This window comes from Macrobrachium rosenbergii, chromosome 51, assembly GCF_040412425.1.
Source record: "Macrobrachium rosenbergii isolate ZJJX-2024 chromosome 51, ASM4041242v1, whole genome shotgun sequence".
Classification (NCBI taxonomy): Eukaryota; Metazoa; Arthropoda; class Malacostraca; order Decapoda; family Palaemonidae; genus Macrobrachium; species Macrobrachium rosenbergii.
Window position 1 is genome coordinate 26,868,970 of NC_089791.1, and position 21,918 is coordinate 26,890,887.

Consider the following 21,918-nt stretch of genomic DNA (forward strand, 5'->3'; position numbering starts at 1 on the left):
ATCTATTTAAAAAATCCAATAGTTAGAAACAAGGCATGTAAGCGTTGACACAATCTACTGTATGTTTACTGTATAAACATTACAAGAAAAAGGAACATGTGAACAAGTATTAATACCTAGAAAAACAACGGTTGTAATATAAGGTACAACAACACTATCCAAAAAAGATGGAGACCTGCCAGCATTACAACAACACTACCAAAAGGACCGAAAACGCACCAGCATCGTACAAGATATAGGAAGTAAATAAGTGGCCTATTAACACCTAGAAAAACGGCGTCTATAAAATAAAGTACAACGAACTGTACAAAAGGATCGAGAACGTTCCCGCATAGAACAAGATATAAGATGTCAATTAGTACTAATACTTATAAAAAAACAACGTTTACAATATAAGGTACAACAACACGACCCAAAAGGGTCGAGAACGTACAAGACATAGGAAGATGTAAGTATTAATACACAGAAAAACAACAGTTCTAGAATAAGGTACAACAACATACCCAAAAAGGATGGAGACCTACCAAACTGAGTATCAACACCTAGAAAAACAACCTTTACGAGGTACAACAACTCTATCCAAGATGGACGGAGACCTACCAGCGTCGTAGAACCGAAGCTCAGGTGTGTAGATGATACGAATCCCTGAGTAATCGGTGAAATTGTGTTCATCCGGGTTGTCGTAGTGGGCTTCCATCATGTAGTACTTGGGACCGTTCGGCGTCAGTGGGTATCCAGCCTCCGAGGGTAAGGTCAGGCCCTGTGGGAAGAGTCAAATGTGTATAGTTTCAGTAGTGTACGTATATACGTTCGTAAACATATTACGTCGTTCAATGGAGGTCGTGTTAATCCCTTGTCGATGAGACAGTTGGCAAAAACTGAGAAAATAGTAAATTACGGTGTATGAATGAAAAAATGGCATCAAAACTTAAAAAAAAAAACATATCCAAAACAGACGATAGACCAGCAAGAAATCTTATGAAGAAATCCTCAAATTGTAGATACGAAAAATATATAACTTCAAGTAAAAAATGGCATGAAAACTTTAAAAACACTCCCCAAAAAATTAGAAACTAGTCCAGCAACAAATCTTATAAAGAAATCGTCGCATTGCAGATATGATATACTCAGAAGTTTCAAATATAACTTCACATAAATGTCACTGGAATAGATCAACCACGTTCAATCAGAATTTTCAATACCAAACCCAGGCTTTCCCTTATGATATTCGACTTTTCATGAATGACAGATTAACAAAAACTTCTAAATTAACCAGACTTAACAGTGTTTCAATATTTTCCTAAGCTGTCAGTTCACTGCACCCAAATTCAACACTTCTGTACACTGCTGTGATTTTAAATATACTCCGGATTCATCCCTGAAAGATCAAAGCGGAAGAAAAAAATATTTTTGTTCACACATCTTGAATGTTTTTCTCTTTTTTAATACCAGAAGTTTATTTCTGAAATTTCAACCAGACGGTGCAGAATCCACGCTGCATTTTCAATGCTTTTCACTTATTAAATCCGGCCATGCCTGAAATATCACGCTGCAAGGGAAAAGGAAGAGTGACCGTACAACAAAAACCAGAGGGACAGGAGAAAAAACCAAGAAGGGAGCAGGAGGGAGTGATAGGTAAGGGGTAGATAGCAGAAAGGGAGGGGAGGGAGGGGTGGGGAGGGTGTAATCTTCATCCCTTAGCCAGGAATGGTCAGTTCCGAATCGGAATGGGATATTCCTTCTTTTTTCTCCCAGACCCATTTTTTCCCCTATCTTTTTCAGGAGGTGGGAGGTCGGGAGGGGAGGAGGTGGGGGAGGGGAGGGGAGGGGAGGGGAGGGAAGAGGAGGAGGGATGTGAGGGTGGGAGAAGCAGAGATGAGGATGAACGCTAGTGAAGGGAGGCCGAGGGTAGAAAAAATAAGTCATTGTGATCTCTCTCTCTCTCTCTCTCTCTCTCTCTCTCTCTCTCTCTCTCTCTCTCTCTCTCCCCGTATGCCTCTGTCGATATCCTTCTGTCTCCAGTACACCATAGATGATCTGAACTTCATTTTATATTTCATAAACAGATTTGTTTTTATTTTACATGCTCAAATTGTGCAGAGAGAGAGAGAGAGAGAGAGAGAGAGAGAGAGAGAGAGAGAGAGAGAGAGAGCCGAGAAAAGGTATTAAACGATCTGTTGAAGGAATAAAGAGCCAGACAAAAAAAGAAAAGAAATCGACACGGGGCAAACACACACACACACACAAGATGAAGACAAAAGCTGAATGCTAACAAAAGTCGAGGAAAAATATCTGCAGTGAAAAAAAAAACACGGGAGAGGAAGCAAAAGAATAGCTTAAAAGACAGGAGCTCGGATATGGAAAAATAACAATAAAACCATGAATGCAAACGATAAAAAAGGGCCTGGGGAGAAAGAACGATAGGAGAGATTCGTGATGCGAATATATTGTTAACAAAAGACAAAATAACCAAATTTATAAAAAACAGGGGGAAAAGAATTAAACTTTCGATGTCAGGTCACGACACCACAGGAGTCTGAGCCACAGAGAGAGAGAGAGAGAGAGAGAGAGAGAGAGAGAGAGAGAGAGAGAGAGAGAGAGAGAGAGTGAGCGAGCTATAAAATTAGAAAGGTCAATATTTACATGAATTAGCCTTATTTTAGAAGACAACTGACAACAACCCCACATAATCGATTAAAAATCAATTTCGCCGATGTTAGTGGCTAGGAACAGGAGGTTAATGGAGAGAGAGAGAGAGAGAGAGAGAGAGAGAGAGAGAGAGAGAGAGAGAGAGAGAGAGAGAGAGAGTAGCTACAAAACACAAAAGAAAACTTTACAGAAGTTAAAAGTCAAGAGGTGAAAACAAGCGTCAGATTTGGTCAAGTGTAAAAAATTTTTTGAAAAAAAAAAAAAGAGAGAGAGAGAGAGAGAGAGAGAGATTCGAGCAACGAAACACCAATCACTTCAACATGTCGGGCCCGAAGGGGCTCTGGGGTGTTTGAATGAGGCTGCTTGAAGTGTTTGGCCATTAGTGAAAATATGGGGAGATTGTCTGTCGAAAAAGGTGCCACCAAGTGGGGTGAGGAAACTCGTCGTCTCGTGGGATGAACTGTTACACCCTCGTGAGGTGGAAAAAAAACGAGCCACGGAGAAAGATGTCGTTGATAAATTACTGCCGTAATTGACTTCCCCACGGGACTACCTCTGTCTGTCTCTGATAATTTACTGTTCGACAGCTATCCACAGAAAACTCTCCTACTTCTGCTGAGGTGACATCTCGTCTATTGATGAACTATTCGACAGCCATCCAGGGCAATATTTTTCTTTCTCAACTGTTTTACTATTCGACTGCCATTTAGAATCTCTCTCTCTCTCTCTCTCTCTCTCTCTCTCTCTCTCTCTCTCTCTCTCTCTCTCTCTCTAAAAGGTCATGGATCAACGACCAGGGAATAATGTAACATTTGTATCTTTATTTTTAACAACTTATGTTACCAGATTCAACCGTTTTTTTCTGCCACTAAACTAAACTACACTGACCTTCACTTCTAAAATGTAACGGTTAGCTACAATTTCCTTTCACCTTATTTATAAATTTAAATAACATTTACAACATTCAATACTTCGAAGAATCCCTATAAATAGAGATAAGTAAGAAGCACAATAAATGTACAGGAATATGCACCAAAGAAAACGAGAAAATTATCTAAGAGAAAGCTATCCAAAATTTATGAAACCACCTGAGGGATATTTCCTTCTTGAAACGCACTCAAAACAGGCGAGGTTCGCAATGCAATACCTCCCCTTGCGGTGCTAAGTTCGAGCAATTGACAGCGCAGCAAACAGGAGGGTCACGTTCAACTAACATCCTTACCTATCACGCCAGGATATTAGTAATCATTAGACTTGTTGCGTTTATTAGTTATGACAAGGGGTTTGGGGGGGGGGGGGCTTGCTAGGAACCAGGCCAGAAGATTTTGGGAGCAGGGTGGAGAAATGACTTCACAACAAAGTCTCTCTCTAGATACACTTCTTATGTTACGTTTCATTTTTATCAGACTGCATCTGGCTCTTCTTAAGGCTTATTCATTTGTTCCCGATTTTCACTGATATTCTGAATGATAAAGAGATAAAGTGAAATTGTAGGGAGAGTATATGTGCAGATGTACATCTATACAAGGTCACTGGTTCTGGGCTTCAAGTGTTCATATTATTTTGGCTATTTTGCTCTTAATGCTTGTTTGATCTCTCTCTCTCTCTCTCTCTCTCTCTCTCTCTCTCTCTCTCTCTGTGTTCATATTATTTTGGCTATTTTGCTCTTAATGCTTGTTTGATCTCTCTCTCTCTCTCTCTCTCTCTCTCTCTCTCTCTCTCTCTCTCTCTCTCTCTCTCTCTCTCTCTCTCTCTCTCTCTCTATATATATATATATATATATATATATATATATATATATATATATATATATATTATGTATACGTATATTATATGCATGCATATGCATGTGTATATATAGTGGTATAAATTACATACCATCAAATACACACACCATGTATACATACGTTCGTTTCTCAAATATTTCCAGGAAAGGAGAAATCCTTGAATCCACTCCAGAGCAGCGAAAATGCAATAACTAGTGAGTGTTGCTCCGGTGCCAAATCAAGTCATCAGCTTGTCTTGTTCCGACAAACAAATTGCCGTGATTGTTTCGGGCCAAAGAGGGCCAAATAAGGAATGAGCGATGACGGCAATTTTGCAATTTCAAAACACTTACGCTGCCGACGTGGAAGTTCTCTTACTAATAAGTCAGTGGATCTCGACTGAATAAAAAATAAAATGGGGGGTTTTCTAGTATTCTAGAAGAGAGGAAAGAAATGTAAGTCTTTTGTTGTCGGGGAAGGGGAATTACATTAGAGAGCTGTCGGTATAATGCAAATGTTGTGCTGTATGATACAATATTTCTGCCCAGGAACGTAAAACTGAATTACACACACACACACACACACACACACACACACACACACACACACACACACACACACACATACATACTTACATATATATATATATATATATATATATATATATATATATATATATATATATATATATATATATATATATATATATATATAATTCAGTTTTACGTTCCTGGGCAGAAATATTGTATTATACAGTACAGCATTTGCATTATACATGCAGCTCTTTGATATATACATATATAAATTTATGTATATGTATATATTATATATATATATGTATGTATATATATAAAATATACACACGCGCAGGAGGGCGCGCATAGGAGCAAATATCAGTAACACCACCGCGCAGAGCGCACCCACAAAATTCCTCATCAAAAGCCATCCTATCCTAGAACAGATTCATTGCTAACTTCATGACACAAAATATCTCGTCTCTTTTTTTCTCTTCTTTTTTGTAAATGAAATGTCAGCGAAAAACCAAACGTCAGAATAAGTTTAAAATAATAACGTGAGTTCGTGTCGTAGAACTAAAAAAGTTTGCCTTAGATATTCACGCCACGAATTCTTTTGCGTTCGTCAATAAATCTAACTCTTTGTTCGACTTCGACTTGCAATACGACCTATCAATCTCACGTCAAATATAAGTTTTCTTGCCGACCATAATACACAAAGTCAGTAGATGAGTCATTCTCTGTCAGACATTTTTTTAACGAAAAAATGGAATGGAATGGGACCTATGAGGTCATTCAGCGCTGAAAGGAAAATTCAAAATAGTTTGAAAGGTGTAACGGGAAAAACCTCGCAGTTGCGCTATGAAAAAATTGTTAGGAGAGGGTGGAAAGTAAGATGGAAGAAAGAGAATATGAACGGAGGTACAGTAAAAGGAATGAAAGGGGTTGCAGCTAGGGGCCGAAGGGACGCTGCAAATAACCTTAAGTAATGCCTACAGGGCACTGCATGAGGTGCACTGACGGCACTAACCCCCTACGGGGACGAAAAGATGGAGGTACGGGAAATGGTGACAAGAATAGGTTAAACTGCTAAAAGGAGTAAGAATAATACCTTAAAAATACCCATTAGTTTTAATAAATCTAATAATCCTATTCATACACTATATGAGTTTAGTCTTAATTAAATATTTTTAAATAACTTTTTTCATAATTATGTTCAGTGTAAACCACATGGAATCCCATTTTTGTTTGAAAATTTAAAAGTAAAAGATGAAGAGTAAATAAATATCTAAACAGACCAATCAACGCGTCAGTGCATTTGGAATTGACAAAGTTAAATTGATATGTTGAAAAGTTAATGAGTTAAGTTTGAAATTGATTCACTAAATAACGAAATGATCCGGGAATTTCAAGTTGAATCATTAAAAGCAACGTGTGTGAGGATAGCACAATTTTAGGGGTTTGTGGTTAGTGAAAGGTTGATTGACCTAAAAGTTAAGAGTCATGCATAATTTCCAGCTTCGGTTAAACGCAAGTTAAAAGCCCGGTCGTATCACATCCTCATTTATGAAGATTATAATAAATTACTCAAGATGTTATACCAAGTATTTTTTTTTTTTACCTTGGTACTTAATGTGAAAATATTAAAAATATATTTCCTATATATAAATTGTGAGGAAATATACGACGGCACTGTACATGCAAATTATTAAAACGTTTCATTCCTTCTAAAACAAATTAATTCTCTTTTAAGAACTCAGGCTGATTCCGCATTTTCCATCTTCAAAGACAAGACGAAAAGTAAAATCTTTTACGTCTATTTCTGCATGCACGCGCGCAAGCCCGATTCCGAAAAAGTGGATGGGGGGAGGGAAGGAGAGGAGGAGGAGGGAAGTCCCAGTTGACGGCAACATTCTTGAGAGACTCCGCTTGAGAGAGAGAGAGAGAGAGAGAGAGAGAGAGAGAGAGAGAGAGAGAGAGAGAGATCCCGTCCGACAGACAGTGACAGTCGAAGCGTCTAAATAAAGTTACTCGACATCGACTTCGAATAAAGTTCTCACTTGCAGTGTGTTCCGAGTTTCGGGCCAGACGTTTCACAGGCTTGAGGCTTCTCAGCTTATGTCATTAAAATTATCTATTTTAGATCTCTTCTCTTTGTTTGTGTGTGTGTGTATGTATATATATATATATATATATATATATATATATATATATATATATATATATATATATATATATATATATATATACTGCTCAAATATAAACTTCGGATATATCTATATTAGCAGCATTTGCCTAAATAATGTCTCAACTTTCATGTATTTGTGTGCGCGCGCACGTGCGTGCAGACTTAATTCGTTTGTGAATAAATTAACACAAGAACACTTAACTATGCTGCGCCCTGGGCTTACGTATTAGAGAGAGAGAGAGAGAGAGAGAGAGAGAGAGAGAGAGAGAGAGAGAGAGAGAGAGAGAGAGAGAGATACAGCAGCAAAGTGCATGACAAGATATTCTCCTGTGTCAACGTCAACTCTCTCTCTCTCTTTCTCTCTCTCTCTCTCTCTCTCTCGCAGACGTGCGCAGACCCTCCCAAGAAAGCTCTCAATAACTGACTTAATGCACTATGAATTTGTTAAGTGGATGGGAAGAGAGAGAGAGAGAGAGAGAGAGAGAGAGAGAGAGAGAGAGAGAGAGAGAGAGAGAGAGAGGGGAACGTTACCTGAAGGAGGAGAATAATCGAGGAAATAAAAAAAAAACAAAAAAAAAAAGACACACGAGGGAATATGAAGATTCGGGGGAAGGTCAGGGAAGGAGATCAGAGAGAAAAATAAGGCTCAGGAGTGAAGGATGAAGCAAAGCCAGGAGAGAGGGGGAATGAGTAATAAAGGACAGATGCAAAAGGGAACTAAAAGAAGGAAAGGTGTAGATTGGTAAACATCCGAATCATAAATACAGCACGCAAGAATAACACAGAACGACGGAGAGGTGTAAATAAAGAAGAGTGAAGAGAGAATATTAAAATATTCAGCAAGCAATGGTATAAGATAGACGTTGTTACGAATATGGAGAAAATTGTAGAAGCGAAGACTACAATTAGTAAAAAAAAAAAAAATTCACACACAAAAAGGGAAATGGCAAATAAAGACATACCATATAAATCATATATTCATCCCACCTCTATATCGACCCTCCTACAATAATATATATAATATATCAACTAAAAAGACAATAATATAATGCCATATTTTACGGTGACGAATTGGTTAAACAAAATCAGCATGAAATAAGAATTAAGCTATAGTATCTATCATTGGCCCAATATAAATCAAGAACTGAGAGAGAGAGAGAGAGAGAGAGAGAGAGAGAGAGAGAGAGAGAGAGAGAGAGGGGGAGAGCTCAGCCCTTTGTATTCAAGCGAGCGGCTTGCAGGCAAATTATGGTGGGAAAAGAATGCGTTATTCATAACTGCATAACTGCAAAAAAAAAACTAGGATTACCAAACACGCAAAATAAAACTTGTCAATTGACCAGACGTTATTGCGCGCATGCGTAAATGTAAATCTGCTAAATGCTCGAATACCATGTTAAAGTGTCTCCTAGAGTATTATCTAGGATTTTATAAAATCACACATTTTCGTGGTTTACTTAAAACTTTCTGGGAAAAAATCAATTACGTGTAACCTAGAAAATAAATAATTCAGAGACGGAGTAAAAAACGCATTTGCATAACAAAACTTCCTATAACACGCTATATCTAACTAGCGGTTCTAACATGCCAAATCTATATATACGTAGTCGCTCGAAGCTCGGCTATCAAAGTCAAGATAACAACTATAAATTCTCAGTGAAATTGCCGTGTTTACAAAGTTTAGAGCTGGCTAATATGTGCTGAGACGGCCATTAAGCCAATAACATGCATTTTCATGCCAGATTTATAGAGAGGGTATTCTCGCGGACTTTGACAAAATACTTAAACGTAAACTTGTCAAATGAGACTTCATAAAGAATGTAATCGTTCCTTCGCAGTGGCCGATAATCCGATAATCAAGAGCGATTACAGTTTTTCAGAGATTTTCGCACACCTCAATCAGGACCTGGTATCTCACCTTGTGAAATTCTTGCACATGCTTCAAAGGCGTTTGTGAACTCGGCAAAGTAGATGGTCGGCAATTTACTAAAAAGGTGTTTGTGCGCAATTATGGTATGCGGGTGACGTTATTCCCTAAGTCTGGTAATGTGGTACGTGTTTCACATCCTTTTCCGATGGACTACTGGTTATATGAAAAATGACTCTGAGGGGGAATTGCATCTACAATGTCCAGTACCTTAAAACCATCCTGCTCAGAAATTAATATTAACCAAAAATAATAGTCATCACGACATTAATTCAAGTCATCCATACAATTCTGCTTTTGGCATTTAATATCCGCGTCGCTAGGTGTCTCAGGAAATCAAAGATTTTACTCTCAAAAAGCTATCTTTTTATCCATGTTTTTAAGTGTACCGCACAACGTCTTATAATGGCTTGAACTGAGTTAAACATTTATAATTAGTAAACGATAAAACTTGTAGTTCATTTTTTGAAGTCCCAGGATTAGATGATCTTGTCGCCATACATTCACAAAGTGTAATCATGCAAAGTATTGCCAAAACTACTCATTAAGTTCAAAATAGCACTGTACTTTACTTACTAAAACCATTTGGTTCCATTACCACCAGGTGTTTAAAGAAGTGGTTATTAATCAACACAAATCTTACGTACTTAAAATAAAAAAAGCAGGTTCTAAAATGTAAATTTAACTGATGATTAACTAAATATGTTAAGTCTGAGTGACGGAGCTATAATTAGTTTAGTTTATGAAATACAGCATTCTATGAGTTCTTTTTTCAATTCTACAATATTAAGTACTTAAGAATTATACAAAACTAACGTATTATGTCAATTGTTCGTGTGTAAATATCATAAGCTATTTATCAAAAAAGTTATCAGTTAAATCACTACTTAATAACAAAGTACGAGCAGTTTACTAAATTTGTTTGTTTTAACCTTCTGAAAAAAGTGCTCTCTAGCGAATAGACTTAATTATCACTGGAAAATTAATGCTGCTGGAGTGTTCAATTTAAAGCAAACTGCAACGTCAAACAAATGCATTTGAAAAAGACAATATGTATATATAAATTATATAACTTACAAAAACCATCAAGAGTTCAAGAAATGAAATCAGGGTAGCAATTACCGTAGAGTTTCATGGATCTAATATACTGGGCTGCGGTATTCCTCACGCACATTCACTCACATAAACTTAAACTACTGAATATTTACGATTCGTGCTGAATATTTATTCTGGGCATACACTCAAGAACATCAATCACAGCAGTTTCTTCGGGACAAGAAAACCTAAGTGGTGCTTGAAACGAATTTACGACCTCCATGAATATATATCATTAAACAATAAACCATGAACATGTCATTCAACATTAAACCATAATGTTATGCCAATATCACATAAATGTTCGATCTACACATTAAAATAATAAGTTTTAAAGCTCACTGCATTGCGTATGTCTTTGCTGACACGTGTTGATTTTGCAAGATACTGTCACATTAACAAAGATTAAATCTTTTAAACATTATTTACAATTTAAGTAATCCATTACTAACATACAATTCCAGGATGAAATTCATCGAAGTTAAAAACATAAGCAACGAAAAAGATATTTTGTGCATTTATCTATTTTTATGTTACAAAGCTCACACCGTGATCTGTTAAGCGTAATCACAATTTTAAACATTTTAAGATTTGCATTTATTACTGCAATATTATTTCACTATCTATCTTTTAACTTTCGACTGTACTTGAATTCCAAACACCATAATGGCAAAAGGAGAATTAGTGGATGTTACACATGCACTTATTTACCTACTTTCTTCATGCCTGGGCAAGTTAAGGGCATAACGATACTCGTTCCACTGGCTATCGGTAGAGGCCAATAAAAAAAAATGAAGTGCCCATTGAATATTATACATCCCATCTATGAAGCCGACCAATTTTTAACAAAATATATTTCCACTCGAAAAAGGGAATATGTGTAATGCATTACTACCCTAATACAGTTCAACTTGCATTTTAATATTTTACTTACATTTCTATTTAGTTATTAATTTGTGAATTCATCTGTTTTTTCTAATAACTGACGTCTTTCTGTATTTCCCATTACCTTCTGTCGCTGCTTTCGAATGAACACCACATTCTTTGGAACTTGCATTTCAAATTAATGGCCCCTTTGGTGGCCTTGTTCCATATGAATAGGTTTCATCTTCTGAATAATAATAATAATAATAATAATAATAATAATAATAATAATAATAATAATAATAATAATAATAATAATAATAATGTTCTTTGCTGGGCATACGAATACTTACATCAAATAAGAAGAACGCCATCTTGATCCAACGACTTCGTCCTGACCCAAGAATAACAAAACAAAACAAAAAAAACAATAAAGATAATAATAAAAACAATAACAATGCGACACTCACCTCAGATCCAACGGCCCACGCAACCACCACGTGGTTGCAGGTATAGATGAGCTGAGTCATGTTCTGCTGGTGGCACTCGTGCCCTGGCCTCTCCGACAGCTCCTCGAAGGCCACCTCGAGCTCCGGACTGAAATCCGTACACTCGTACACGATCATGTGGTGGAGGTAACGCTCGTTGCCCTCGGGATTGAACACTGGCTCGTACTGGCGAGGAAAGAGAAGGAGGATATCATTTACGCTTAGTTTAAACTGACCTGAATATAGAATTTTGGGCTGGGACCTACGAGGTCATTCAGCACTGAAACGGAAATTGACAGTAAAAGGTTTGAAAGGTGTAACAGGGGTTAGGTTTGGTTTAAGCTGACCTGACCTGAATATAGAATTTTGGTCTGGGACCTATGAGGTCATTCAGCACTGAAACGGAAATTGATAGTAAGAGGTTTGAAAGGTGTAACAGGAGGAAAACCTCAAAGCAGTTGCACCATGGATCAATTGTTAGGAGAGGGTGGAAAGTAAGATGGAAGAAAGTGAATATTAAAGGAGGTACAGTAAAAGGAATGAAAGGGGTTGCAGCTAGGGGCCAAAGGCACGCCTGCAAAGAACCTTAAGTAATACCTACAGTACACCGCATGAGGTGCACTGGCGGCACTACTCCACTACGGGATAGGTTTACTTTGGTGAAATGTTACGTAGGAAATTGAAAAACGTTTTGCTTTCAATATGCAAATTTTTGGTGGAATTCTGACTGGCAAAAATATGTTTATACAGCGTTGAATGAGTATTAGTAAAAAGATATCAGAATAATAATTAAGGATGATATATTTAGGAAAAACTAAATACAACTGTATCAAGTCCAAATGAATAAACGGCATATTTATAAGTTAACAATGTACAAAAACATTTGGATGTTGTGAAATAACATAAACATCATAGTAAATACTGAGAATTAAAAGCCACAGTAGTGTTAAAAATAGTAGTGTTAAAAATATTTATGTACAGAGTTTTTAAGTCTATACATAAATATTTTAAACGTTACTGTGGCTTCTAATTCTCGATATTATAACCTCGTTACAGGGTCGCCTTGTTTCATAGTAAATACTGATAAACTCTTAAATACGTAACATGAAATCAAGATACAAGGGCGAAAAGTCCGTCTTTAACTTGAAACGTAACAGAATCATGATTAAAATTGGTGCTGTTAAATAAGTAAATTATTTTTTCCATAATCCTGACGAAACAATTTTGAAAAAAAAAAAGATACTTTTCGAAAAACCTAACGCTCAAACAGGTGGAAACGAAAGTGAATGAAAAGTTAAGAATCACAATGGCAAAAATTTAACGGAAAGGAAAACCGCCATTGTGTATGCCGCCGATACATCATAAAAGATATATTTAAAATTGAGAAATTTTCATCAAGGAGAAAGTTTATCAAGCTGCACATGCTTATGTAAATCGTTTTTGGTTTATACTGACGAAAGAGCTGGATATAAATCACTGGACAACGGCAAAACCTTGTTTTACTGAAGAATTCTAGGACGAAAAATTATGAGGCAATATTAATACACGAGAGAGAGAGAGAGAGAGAGAGAGAGAGAGAGAGAGAGAGAGAGAGAGAGAGAGAGAGTAAATCATGACAAACAATTTCTTATGAATTTATCAAAATTACTTTACAATGACTTTTTCTCTTTAGCCACTTGGAAAATAATTAGCTTTGAAAACGAAGAACAACACTGTTCCTCTTCACATTAAAAATAACATGATTTTACTTCACAAAGACGAACATCATTAACAAAAAAATCTTTTACTTCACAACAGAAAACAACTTTTTTTAGTTTGAAAAATCTTTCCGTTAATGCAGCCTACGAAGACAATATTATGCCTCTCAGGACGGCTAGCTCCCTATTAACATACTAAAATAAACAAATAAATAAATATGAACTAAAACTATAAACAAAAAATTTCTATACAAAGGAGAAACGAATCTATATATAATACCAAATATATTATGAAGTTTTGAAAAAATCCCAAACTGAAGATATGTCATAAATTTATACCACACCCAAGAATAGGAGTACTGGAGGAAATTACATTCTGATGTACAATTTCGTAGAAAATACGAATGTTATTAATCAGCGTTGACGAAGGTTTTACATTTCTGTGAAATATTAAAACAGCCAACATTATAAGCTCCAACCGTCTTGGGGTTGATATACACTAAAATATGGTTAGCCATCTTGATAAGAAACAAAATTACGATTCGAACTCTTAGTATATCCATTTCTTTTTCTCCTGAATACTCGGTTAAAAATATAAAATACATCAATGAGAGTGGTATTTCATATACAATCTGTCTAAACCAAAATACTGAATGAGAATGGTATAGTAGAGAAATTCATAATCAGTGTATACCAAGAGCGAAAATTCTGATGTTCGGCAATACTAAAAACCCAAATAAACAAGTAGCGATGGTCTTGAAATATACTGGAACCAGCAAAAAGATAAAAATATCGAAGCTTTTAAACACTCCAGTTTTTGTCCATTTCGTCTTTCTGAAGACAGATGATCAATTATTAATTATACATGTATTCGGTATACATAAACATTCACATAACAAGAAGCGTAATTCCATACACAACCCTGTATAAACTCGTGAAATATAAAAACTTATATATTGTCAAATGTTGTTTATCACAATATACCTCATGTAACCTTTCCCTCAAAAAAAAAAAAAATAAAAAATAAAAGAACCGACGAAGAGAAAGATTATCCTCATCGGGTATACTTGGCGCAACAAAAACTTGACAACTTTCCGTGTGAATGTAGCGATTGGTCGAACCATTACAGAAGACCTTACTTGCCCAGAGGCGAGGCTAGAAGACCTTCACACTCCGTTTTATAGAAAGTTTCCTCTCTCTCTCTCTCTCTCTCTCTCTCTCTCTCTCTCTCTCTCTCTCTCTCTCTCTCTCTCTCTCTCCTTGTAAGTCCTTTTCTGTTGTGCCTATTCCCTTCATTTGTTTATAATCTTTCATTTTCTTCATATGGTATGATAATACGTGACGGAAAGACCTAGATAGGTAAAACAAAAGTATGCATCCAGGAGAGACAAAAAAAAAAAAAATTAAGTAATATAAGATAGAAAACAACTTGCACTTATGAAATTTGTATTTGTAGGGACTTTACAAAATATTAAGACTCATAAATAAATAAATAAAATAAATAAATAAATAAATAAATAAATAAATAAATAAATAATATAAGACAGATTACAATCTATACTAAAGAAATTTGAGTTTTATAGGGACTCACAAAATATTGGGAATGAATAAAATAAATAAAGAGTAAAATTAATATTCAAAACTTACGCTGATGACGTGATTCTTCTCTCGCAGCACAGGCCTCTTGAAGATCTTGCACCAGTAGACGGTGTCGTTCTTCTCGCCCACTTCCACGCCGTTGTTGGTGAGGAGCCACGGCTTGGTGGGCGTGGGAGGCCGGTGGTGGTGGGTCCTCTGCGGGTGGTGGCGGTGGCCCGTGTGGTGGGAAAACGAGGCTGAAGACGAGGGCGACTGGGCGGGGTATGGGGTATGCGACGGGAATGGGAAATGCCCAGGGAAGTGAGAAGAAGAAGAAGAAGAAGAAGAAGAAGAAGATGATGATGACGAGGAAGAAGCTGCCACAGAGGATGAGGGTTCGTGGGGAGCGGCTCCCCCCTGGGGGTACTGGTTGCTCGGTGGGAGCTTGTGACCCCTCTCCAGCAGGAACATGGAGCGAGCCCCCCTTCTGCTGCCCCCGTGGTAGTGGAGGCGTGGTCTGGGGCTTTCCGGATCGACGGGGTCGTCTGGGTGGTACGCCCACAGCACTCGTATTGTGTCGTTCTGAAACAGAGGAACAGAATAATAATAATAATAATAATAATAATAATAATAATAATAATAATAATAATAATATGCTGACGATTCGATCTGGAACACTGAGCGTACGAAAAAAAATAATAATATTCAAATTTAGCTCATCAGTTCTTTGATAAATTCAGCATGAAAATACGCTTTCCTAAAAAAAATACCTCCACGGATATTTACATATACTTAATAAATAACAACACGAACCCACGTTTTGGAATATATGCATCATTCGCATCAATGCAAGAGCATGCACGCGCGGTCGTAAAAGTGTTTTCAAACAACGCTGAAATTCCCCGTAAATAATTACGTTCTCCCTTCAGGAGAGATGATTACTTCGCAGGAAGGGACAGAGAGAGAGAGAGAGAGAGAGAGAGAGAGAGAGAGAGAGAGAGAGAGAGAGATGGCTACATGTCAAAATAAGGGGAAGAACGAGCTGCAAAAACTCAGTCGAGGAGAAACTCAAGAGTTCACAGCAGGGTATCGGGAGAGGGAATGATTGCCAGAGTGGTATTATTATTTTGCAGGAATTAACTACCCGGGGGTTCCTTGCCGCGGTGCCCTCTTTTTTCAGTTTCCTGTAAAAGAAAACTATTGTACCGGCTTTGTCTGTTCGTCCGCACTTTATTCTGTCCGCAGTTTTTCTGTCCGCCCTCAGATCTTAAAAACTAGTGAGGCTAGAGGGCTGCAAATTGGCACCTACATCATCCACCCTCCACTCATCAAACATACCAAATTGCAGCCCCCTAGCCTCAGTAGTTTTTTTTTATTTAAGGTTAACGTTAGTCATAATCGTGCTTCTGGCAACGATATAGGATAGGCCACCACCTGGCTGTGGTTAATGTTTCATGGTCCGCGGTTCATACAGCATTATACCGCGACCACCGAAAGATGGATCTATCTTCGGTGTCCTTGATTATACGCTGTAGCGGCTGTACAGAAAACTCGATTACGCCGAAGAAACTTGGGCGCATTTTTTACATGTTTTTTTTTGCCACGGATTATTATTATTTTTATTTGTTTTTGTTTTTGTTGTAGTTATTGCAGTTATTCTTGCTGGTGGTGCTTAGTTTTGCTTTTGTTATCCTTCAAGACGATTCTTTTCATCTTTGCATTATAATGTTGTCTTTTTGGTCTTTTTGCTGAGGGGGAGGGGGTGGGAGGGGGAAGGAGAGGGGAACGTGTTATGACGTAACCCCCTTACGTCAAAAACTACTTAGAATTCCCATATTCTTTCTGGGTACAGATGGCCATACCAGCATGCCTTCTTTATGCGCGCTACCACTTCTCATTATCATGATGTTTCTGTCTTCATTAAGGTTAATAATCACGAGGTACAGTTTTTTTTTATGATTAAGCACCTTTTGTTGTTGTTTACGATAATGATTATGATGATGGGGAGGAGACTGTTAATGAACCTTTGGTGTTTCTATTTATAAACAACCACTTCTCATTTTCTTAAATTTTTTTCCTGTTTTCCCGCCGCTGATTTTGATTATGATGATAATGATGATGAGGATGATGATGCTGATGATGATGATAATGATTATGAAGATTGGGTGCCCGTTTTCTTCATCTCAACCTCTTTATCATCAACATCTCATTTTTCTAAATCAAGATGATATCTCGTTTGTCCACAAAACTTTTCAACTTTATGCTAATTTTCTCACTTTTGATAACGATTAGCAGGAATATATATTTTTAATAACGGGGGTACAGGGAACAAGAAATTGGTGATCAAACTTACATATAATTCACCTCCTATCAAACTTACATATAATTCACTTCCAATGTAACTTACATATAATTCACTTCCAATCAAGCTTACATATAAGTAATTTCCAATCAAACTTACATGTAATTCACTTCCAATGTAACTTACATATAATTCACTTCCAATGTAATTTACATATAATTCACTTACAATCAAACTTGCATATAATTCACTTCCATTCAAACTTATGTACAATTCACTTCCAATCAAACTTACATATAAGTCACTTCCAATCAAACTTACATATAAGCCACTTCCAATCAAACGTATATATAATTCACTTCAAAAACTTACATATACTTCACTTCCAATTAAACTTATTTATATATAATTCACTTCCAATTAAACTTACTTATAATCACTTCCAACTCGTCATTTATTTCGAAGCCCATGTTTTCCTTTTTTTGCTGAGGCTCACATTTCTTGGTCTTCAAAATAATCAGTAGTTTACTACTATTCCAATTTTAATAAGTTGGCCTTACTTAACAACTCTCAAATCCAGTACCTGCCATTATAAAATAAAATTACAAAACTATAACTTAGAATATTTTATGTCATCATGAAATACAAGGGTCTTATATGACAGTAAGCACATTAATAAGTGGATACTTAGCAATACAACTCAAGTCATACAAAGTCCCTCTCAAAAATTAACACGCTTTACTTATTTGTATTCGCTTGTGGATGTGTTTACTATTATACAATAAGACCTCTGTACTTCTTCTGTATTTCATCATGTCACACAGCATTCCAATGTCAGTTTTATAATTTTTTGGAGAATGGGGACAAATTTCCTTGGTTCAGATTACAGCCAACGAAATTCGTAGATTCGCTGGAACGGTTTTGCCTAACGGCTCCCGAGACCTTGCAACACTAAACCTTCCATTCGTTGGAACGGTTTTGCCTAACGGTTCCTGAGACCTTGCAGCACTGAACCTTCAATTCGTCGGAACGGCTTTATCTAACGGTTCCTCATACCTTGCAACACTAAACCTTCCATTCGTCGGAACGGTTTTGCCAAACGATTCCTCATACCTTGCAACGTTAAACCTTCAATTTGTCGGAACGGTTTTGCCTAACGGTTCTTCATACCTTGCAACGTTAAACCTTCAATTCGTCGGAACGGTTTTGCCTAACGGTTCTTGGGACCTTGCAATACTAAACCTTCAATTTCCTGATACCTTGCAACACTAAACCTTCAATTCGTCGGAACAGTTTTGCCTAACGGTTCCTGATACCTTGCGAAACTAAACCTTCAATTCGTCGGAACGGTTTTGCCTAACGGTTCCTCAGACCTTGCAACACTAAACCTTCAACTTCCTGATACATTGCAACACTAAACCTTCAATTCTTCGGAAGAGTTTTGCCTAACGGTTCCTGAGACCTTGCAACACTAAACCTACAGTCTTTGGGGGGGGGGGGGGGCGAAAGCCGACGCCCCGTTCTACCGCTCGGGGTTTGATGAATATGTATGTTTCTTGCAAACCGATCCGAATGCGACAATGCTAAACCCTCCCCTCCCGATTGAATAGATGCATCTCATTATCATACAACATGGAATTGATTTGCAAAAAAGCTCAATCAATTAGACTTAGATCAAACTTAGGGGGGGTTATTTCAATCCTATTGCTATGGGGAAGGGTTCAGTCAAATTGTAAGTTCCCCCCCTGTTTATAAGTTAAATTGGAAATTCATTTGACTTTGCAATAAGGAGGGGGGAGGGAGAGACTGCTTAATACTTTATGAAGGGACAGATTTCAATAGATAGATAGATAGACAGACAGATAGACAGATAGATAGATAGATAGATAGATAGGTAACACATAGATAGATATACAGAAAGATAGATGATAGATAAAGTGATAAATAAACAGAAAGATAGATAAGAGATATATAGACAGATAGCTAATAGATAGAGAGATAGATAGACGTATAGATAATAGACAGCTATACAGATAGACTGAAAGACAGATAGATAAGATAGATAGATATTTAGATAGATAGACTGATAGATACACACAGATAGACAGAAAGATAGATAACAGATAGATATATAGACAGATTAATAGATACACTTATAGACATAGAAAGATAGATAATTGTACTAAGGAGTCGAAATCAACCTATGTAGCCTTATGCTGAATGCGTGACATGTGATTATATATATATATATATATATATATATATATATATATATATATATATATATATATATATATATATATATATATATATATATATATATATATGTTGAATTTGACAGATGGAATCATAAACAAAAAAAGTAAAAAATACAACAATACATTACAAAGCATCAGAAGCAATGTCCATAACATTTTTAGATATAGCTCTTACTACTAGTGTCTTAAACAAACACATCTTGCCAAAACACATCTGAGATGTACTTTCAATGAAGATGAACTATCGAAGGCGTACATTTTCATCTATGGACGAGTCACAGGAACAAAAAAATTCAAATAAACAAAACACAAGTTTCTATCTATGGTCAAATAATGGAAATAAAAAAAGATACAGTTAAACGCAAGAGCAATATACAATTAACTTGACCGCAAGCAAACCCCTCAAATATAAATTCATTTTACCGTCGCTTTCATCCACATGTGCGGAGAGAGAGAGAGAGAGAGAGAGAGAGAGAGAGAGAGAGAGAGAGAGAGAGAGAGAGAGAGAGAGAGAGAGAGAGGACCGCCAAAGTAATTCCAACAAAGAACGCTGGAGCACCAACCAATTCCCTAAAGGCATTCCAGCACCGCCTCGAATTCATCTGAAAACCAGATAACAGTAATATCATTATCTAAGTGTCCGAGAGGAGTCTCTCTCTCTCTCTCTCTCTCTCTCTCTCTCTCTCTCTCTAAAGAGAAGAGAGGGGGAGGGTGGAGAGAGAGAGAAACACTAAGAAAGAGTACTGTGCTTCCATGCCAAGAAGTTGTTAAATGTAGAGCTTCCATGAGAGAGAGAGAGAGAGAGAGAGAGAGAGAGAGAGAGAGAGAGAGAGAGGTGGTGTACGAAATGCTAGGAAAGAGAAGTTGGTTTCCAAGATGGAAAGTCGAAAATGAGGGAGAGAGAGAGAGAGAGAGAGAGAGAGAGAGTGTACGAAATGCTAGGAAAGAGAAGTTGGTTTCCAGGACGGAAAGTCGTAAATGAGAGAGAGAGAGAGAGAGAGAGAGAGAGAGAGAGAGAGAGAGAGAGAGAGAGAGAGACCGTCCATCCAGACAATCTCATGATGGAGGCCAGAGTCCTAAGAATATCCTCTGGACCTTGATGGCGAGCGAGTACAATGAGAGCAGGAACTGTTATGTTAGTCGTGCGTGAAAGAATCTCAATATACGCGGTACCAATGAATGCATAACGTTCTGAGAGAGAGAGAGAGAGAGAGAGAGAGAGAGAGAGAGAGAGAGAGAGAGAGAGAGAGAGAGTAAGCAATCTCACGGCAGAAAGTAACAATGAGTCGGAAAGTGAGTGTGTATGTGTATTGAGAGAGAGAGAGAGAGAGAGAGAGAGAGAGAGAGAGAGAGAGAGAGAGAGAGAGAGACGCTGAATGCAAATGCGACACACAGAGAGAAATGAAGCCTTTGTTGCCTGTGGCTGGAAATAGTTCTCTGGTTTCCCATCCCTCTTTGCCATCCTTTCCACCTCAGCCCCACCTTCCCTTCCCCTCCCACAACACTCCCGCCCCACCCCAACCCTCACCCCCCTTCGCCCCCCTCCCCACAAATAAGAAAACTCATCCCCCTTAAAAAGTCAAACTGGAAGTCCCGAACAGTGACGACTGCTTAACATTCTGTGCTTGCCTCGACCCTCCGACCAACTTTCGAACAACATAAACTCTAGAATTATAATGACGCCCAGATGAGGTAGGCCTCTTTAAGTGGTCCTCCCATGGATTTCCACCTTAAGTGGGATTAAACGATTTTACTGATTTTTATATATATATATATATATATATATATATATATATATATATATATATATATATATATATATATATATATATCACCATCACAGGTGAAAAATATTTTTTCTCCTGTGGTGATGTGTGATAAACCAATCAGGTGTTGATGTGATTGCAATTTATATATATATATATATATATATATATATATATATATATATATATATATATATATATATATATATATTATATATATATATATATATATATATATATATATATATATATATATATATATATATGTGTGTGTGTGTGTGTGTGTGTGTGCGTGTGTATAATATATGCGTGAGTAAGTTATGTTGTAAATAGTGCTTCCAAGTTGCAATGTACTTTTCAATATTCATTTCTTCATGTTTTTCAACAAAAACCTTGATGCCATAAAAATTCCCATTGTGGAACGAAGCTCTGGCAAAACGCATGTCTTCCAGTTCCGGACCCTCACCAACATCGCCCTGGAAACAGGAGGAATCGTTTCCAGAACTTAGGAGGAGGTTGGGTCCAGGCGCTGGGGTCGAGAGCGTGCGTGAGATATTCCCAAGGAAACGGGTACCAACTACATTCTAACTGGAATGTCTCCTCCATCTGGAGGGTTTCCTTCTCCTGGAAGGTCTCCTCCATCTGGAAGGTCTCCTCTTCCTCCTGGAAAGTCTCCTCCTCCTGGAAGTTCTCCTCTTCTTCCTGGAAAGTCTCTTCCTCCTGGAAGGTCGCCTTCTCCTGGAAGGTGTCCTTCTCCAGGATGGTCTCCTCCACCTGGACGGTCTCCTACTCCTCATGGAAGGTCTCCTCTTACTCCTGGAAGGT

The 21,918-nt window shown here is 37.3% G+C and overlaps 1 protein-coding gene across 6 annotated transcripts in view; it reads right to left on the reverse strand.

The window, feature by feature from the left end:
• The window catches only part of LOC136833233 (DBH-like monooxygenase protein 1), a 1,137,248-nt gene that overhangs the window by 24,272 nt on the left and 1,091,058 nt on the right, over positions 1–21,918 (reverse strand). For all 6 annotated transcript variants that reach the window (XM_067095113.1, XM_067095112.1, XM_067095111.1 and 3 more), the window contains 3 exons: positions 14,837–15,349; positions 11,475–11,678; positions 601–760 (listed from right to left, as the gene is read on the reverse strand). In XM_067095113.1, coding sequence (XP_066951214.1) covers positions 601–760; positions 11,475–11,678; positions 14,837–15,349 — 877 coding nt within the window. The remainder of the gene's footprint in view (positions 1–600; positions 761–11,474; positions 11,679–14,836; positions 15,350–21,918) is intronic.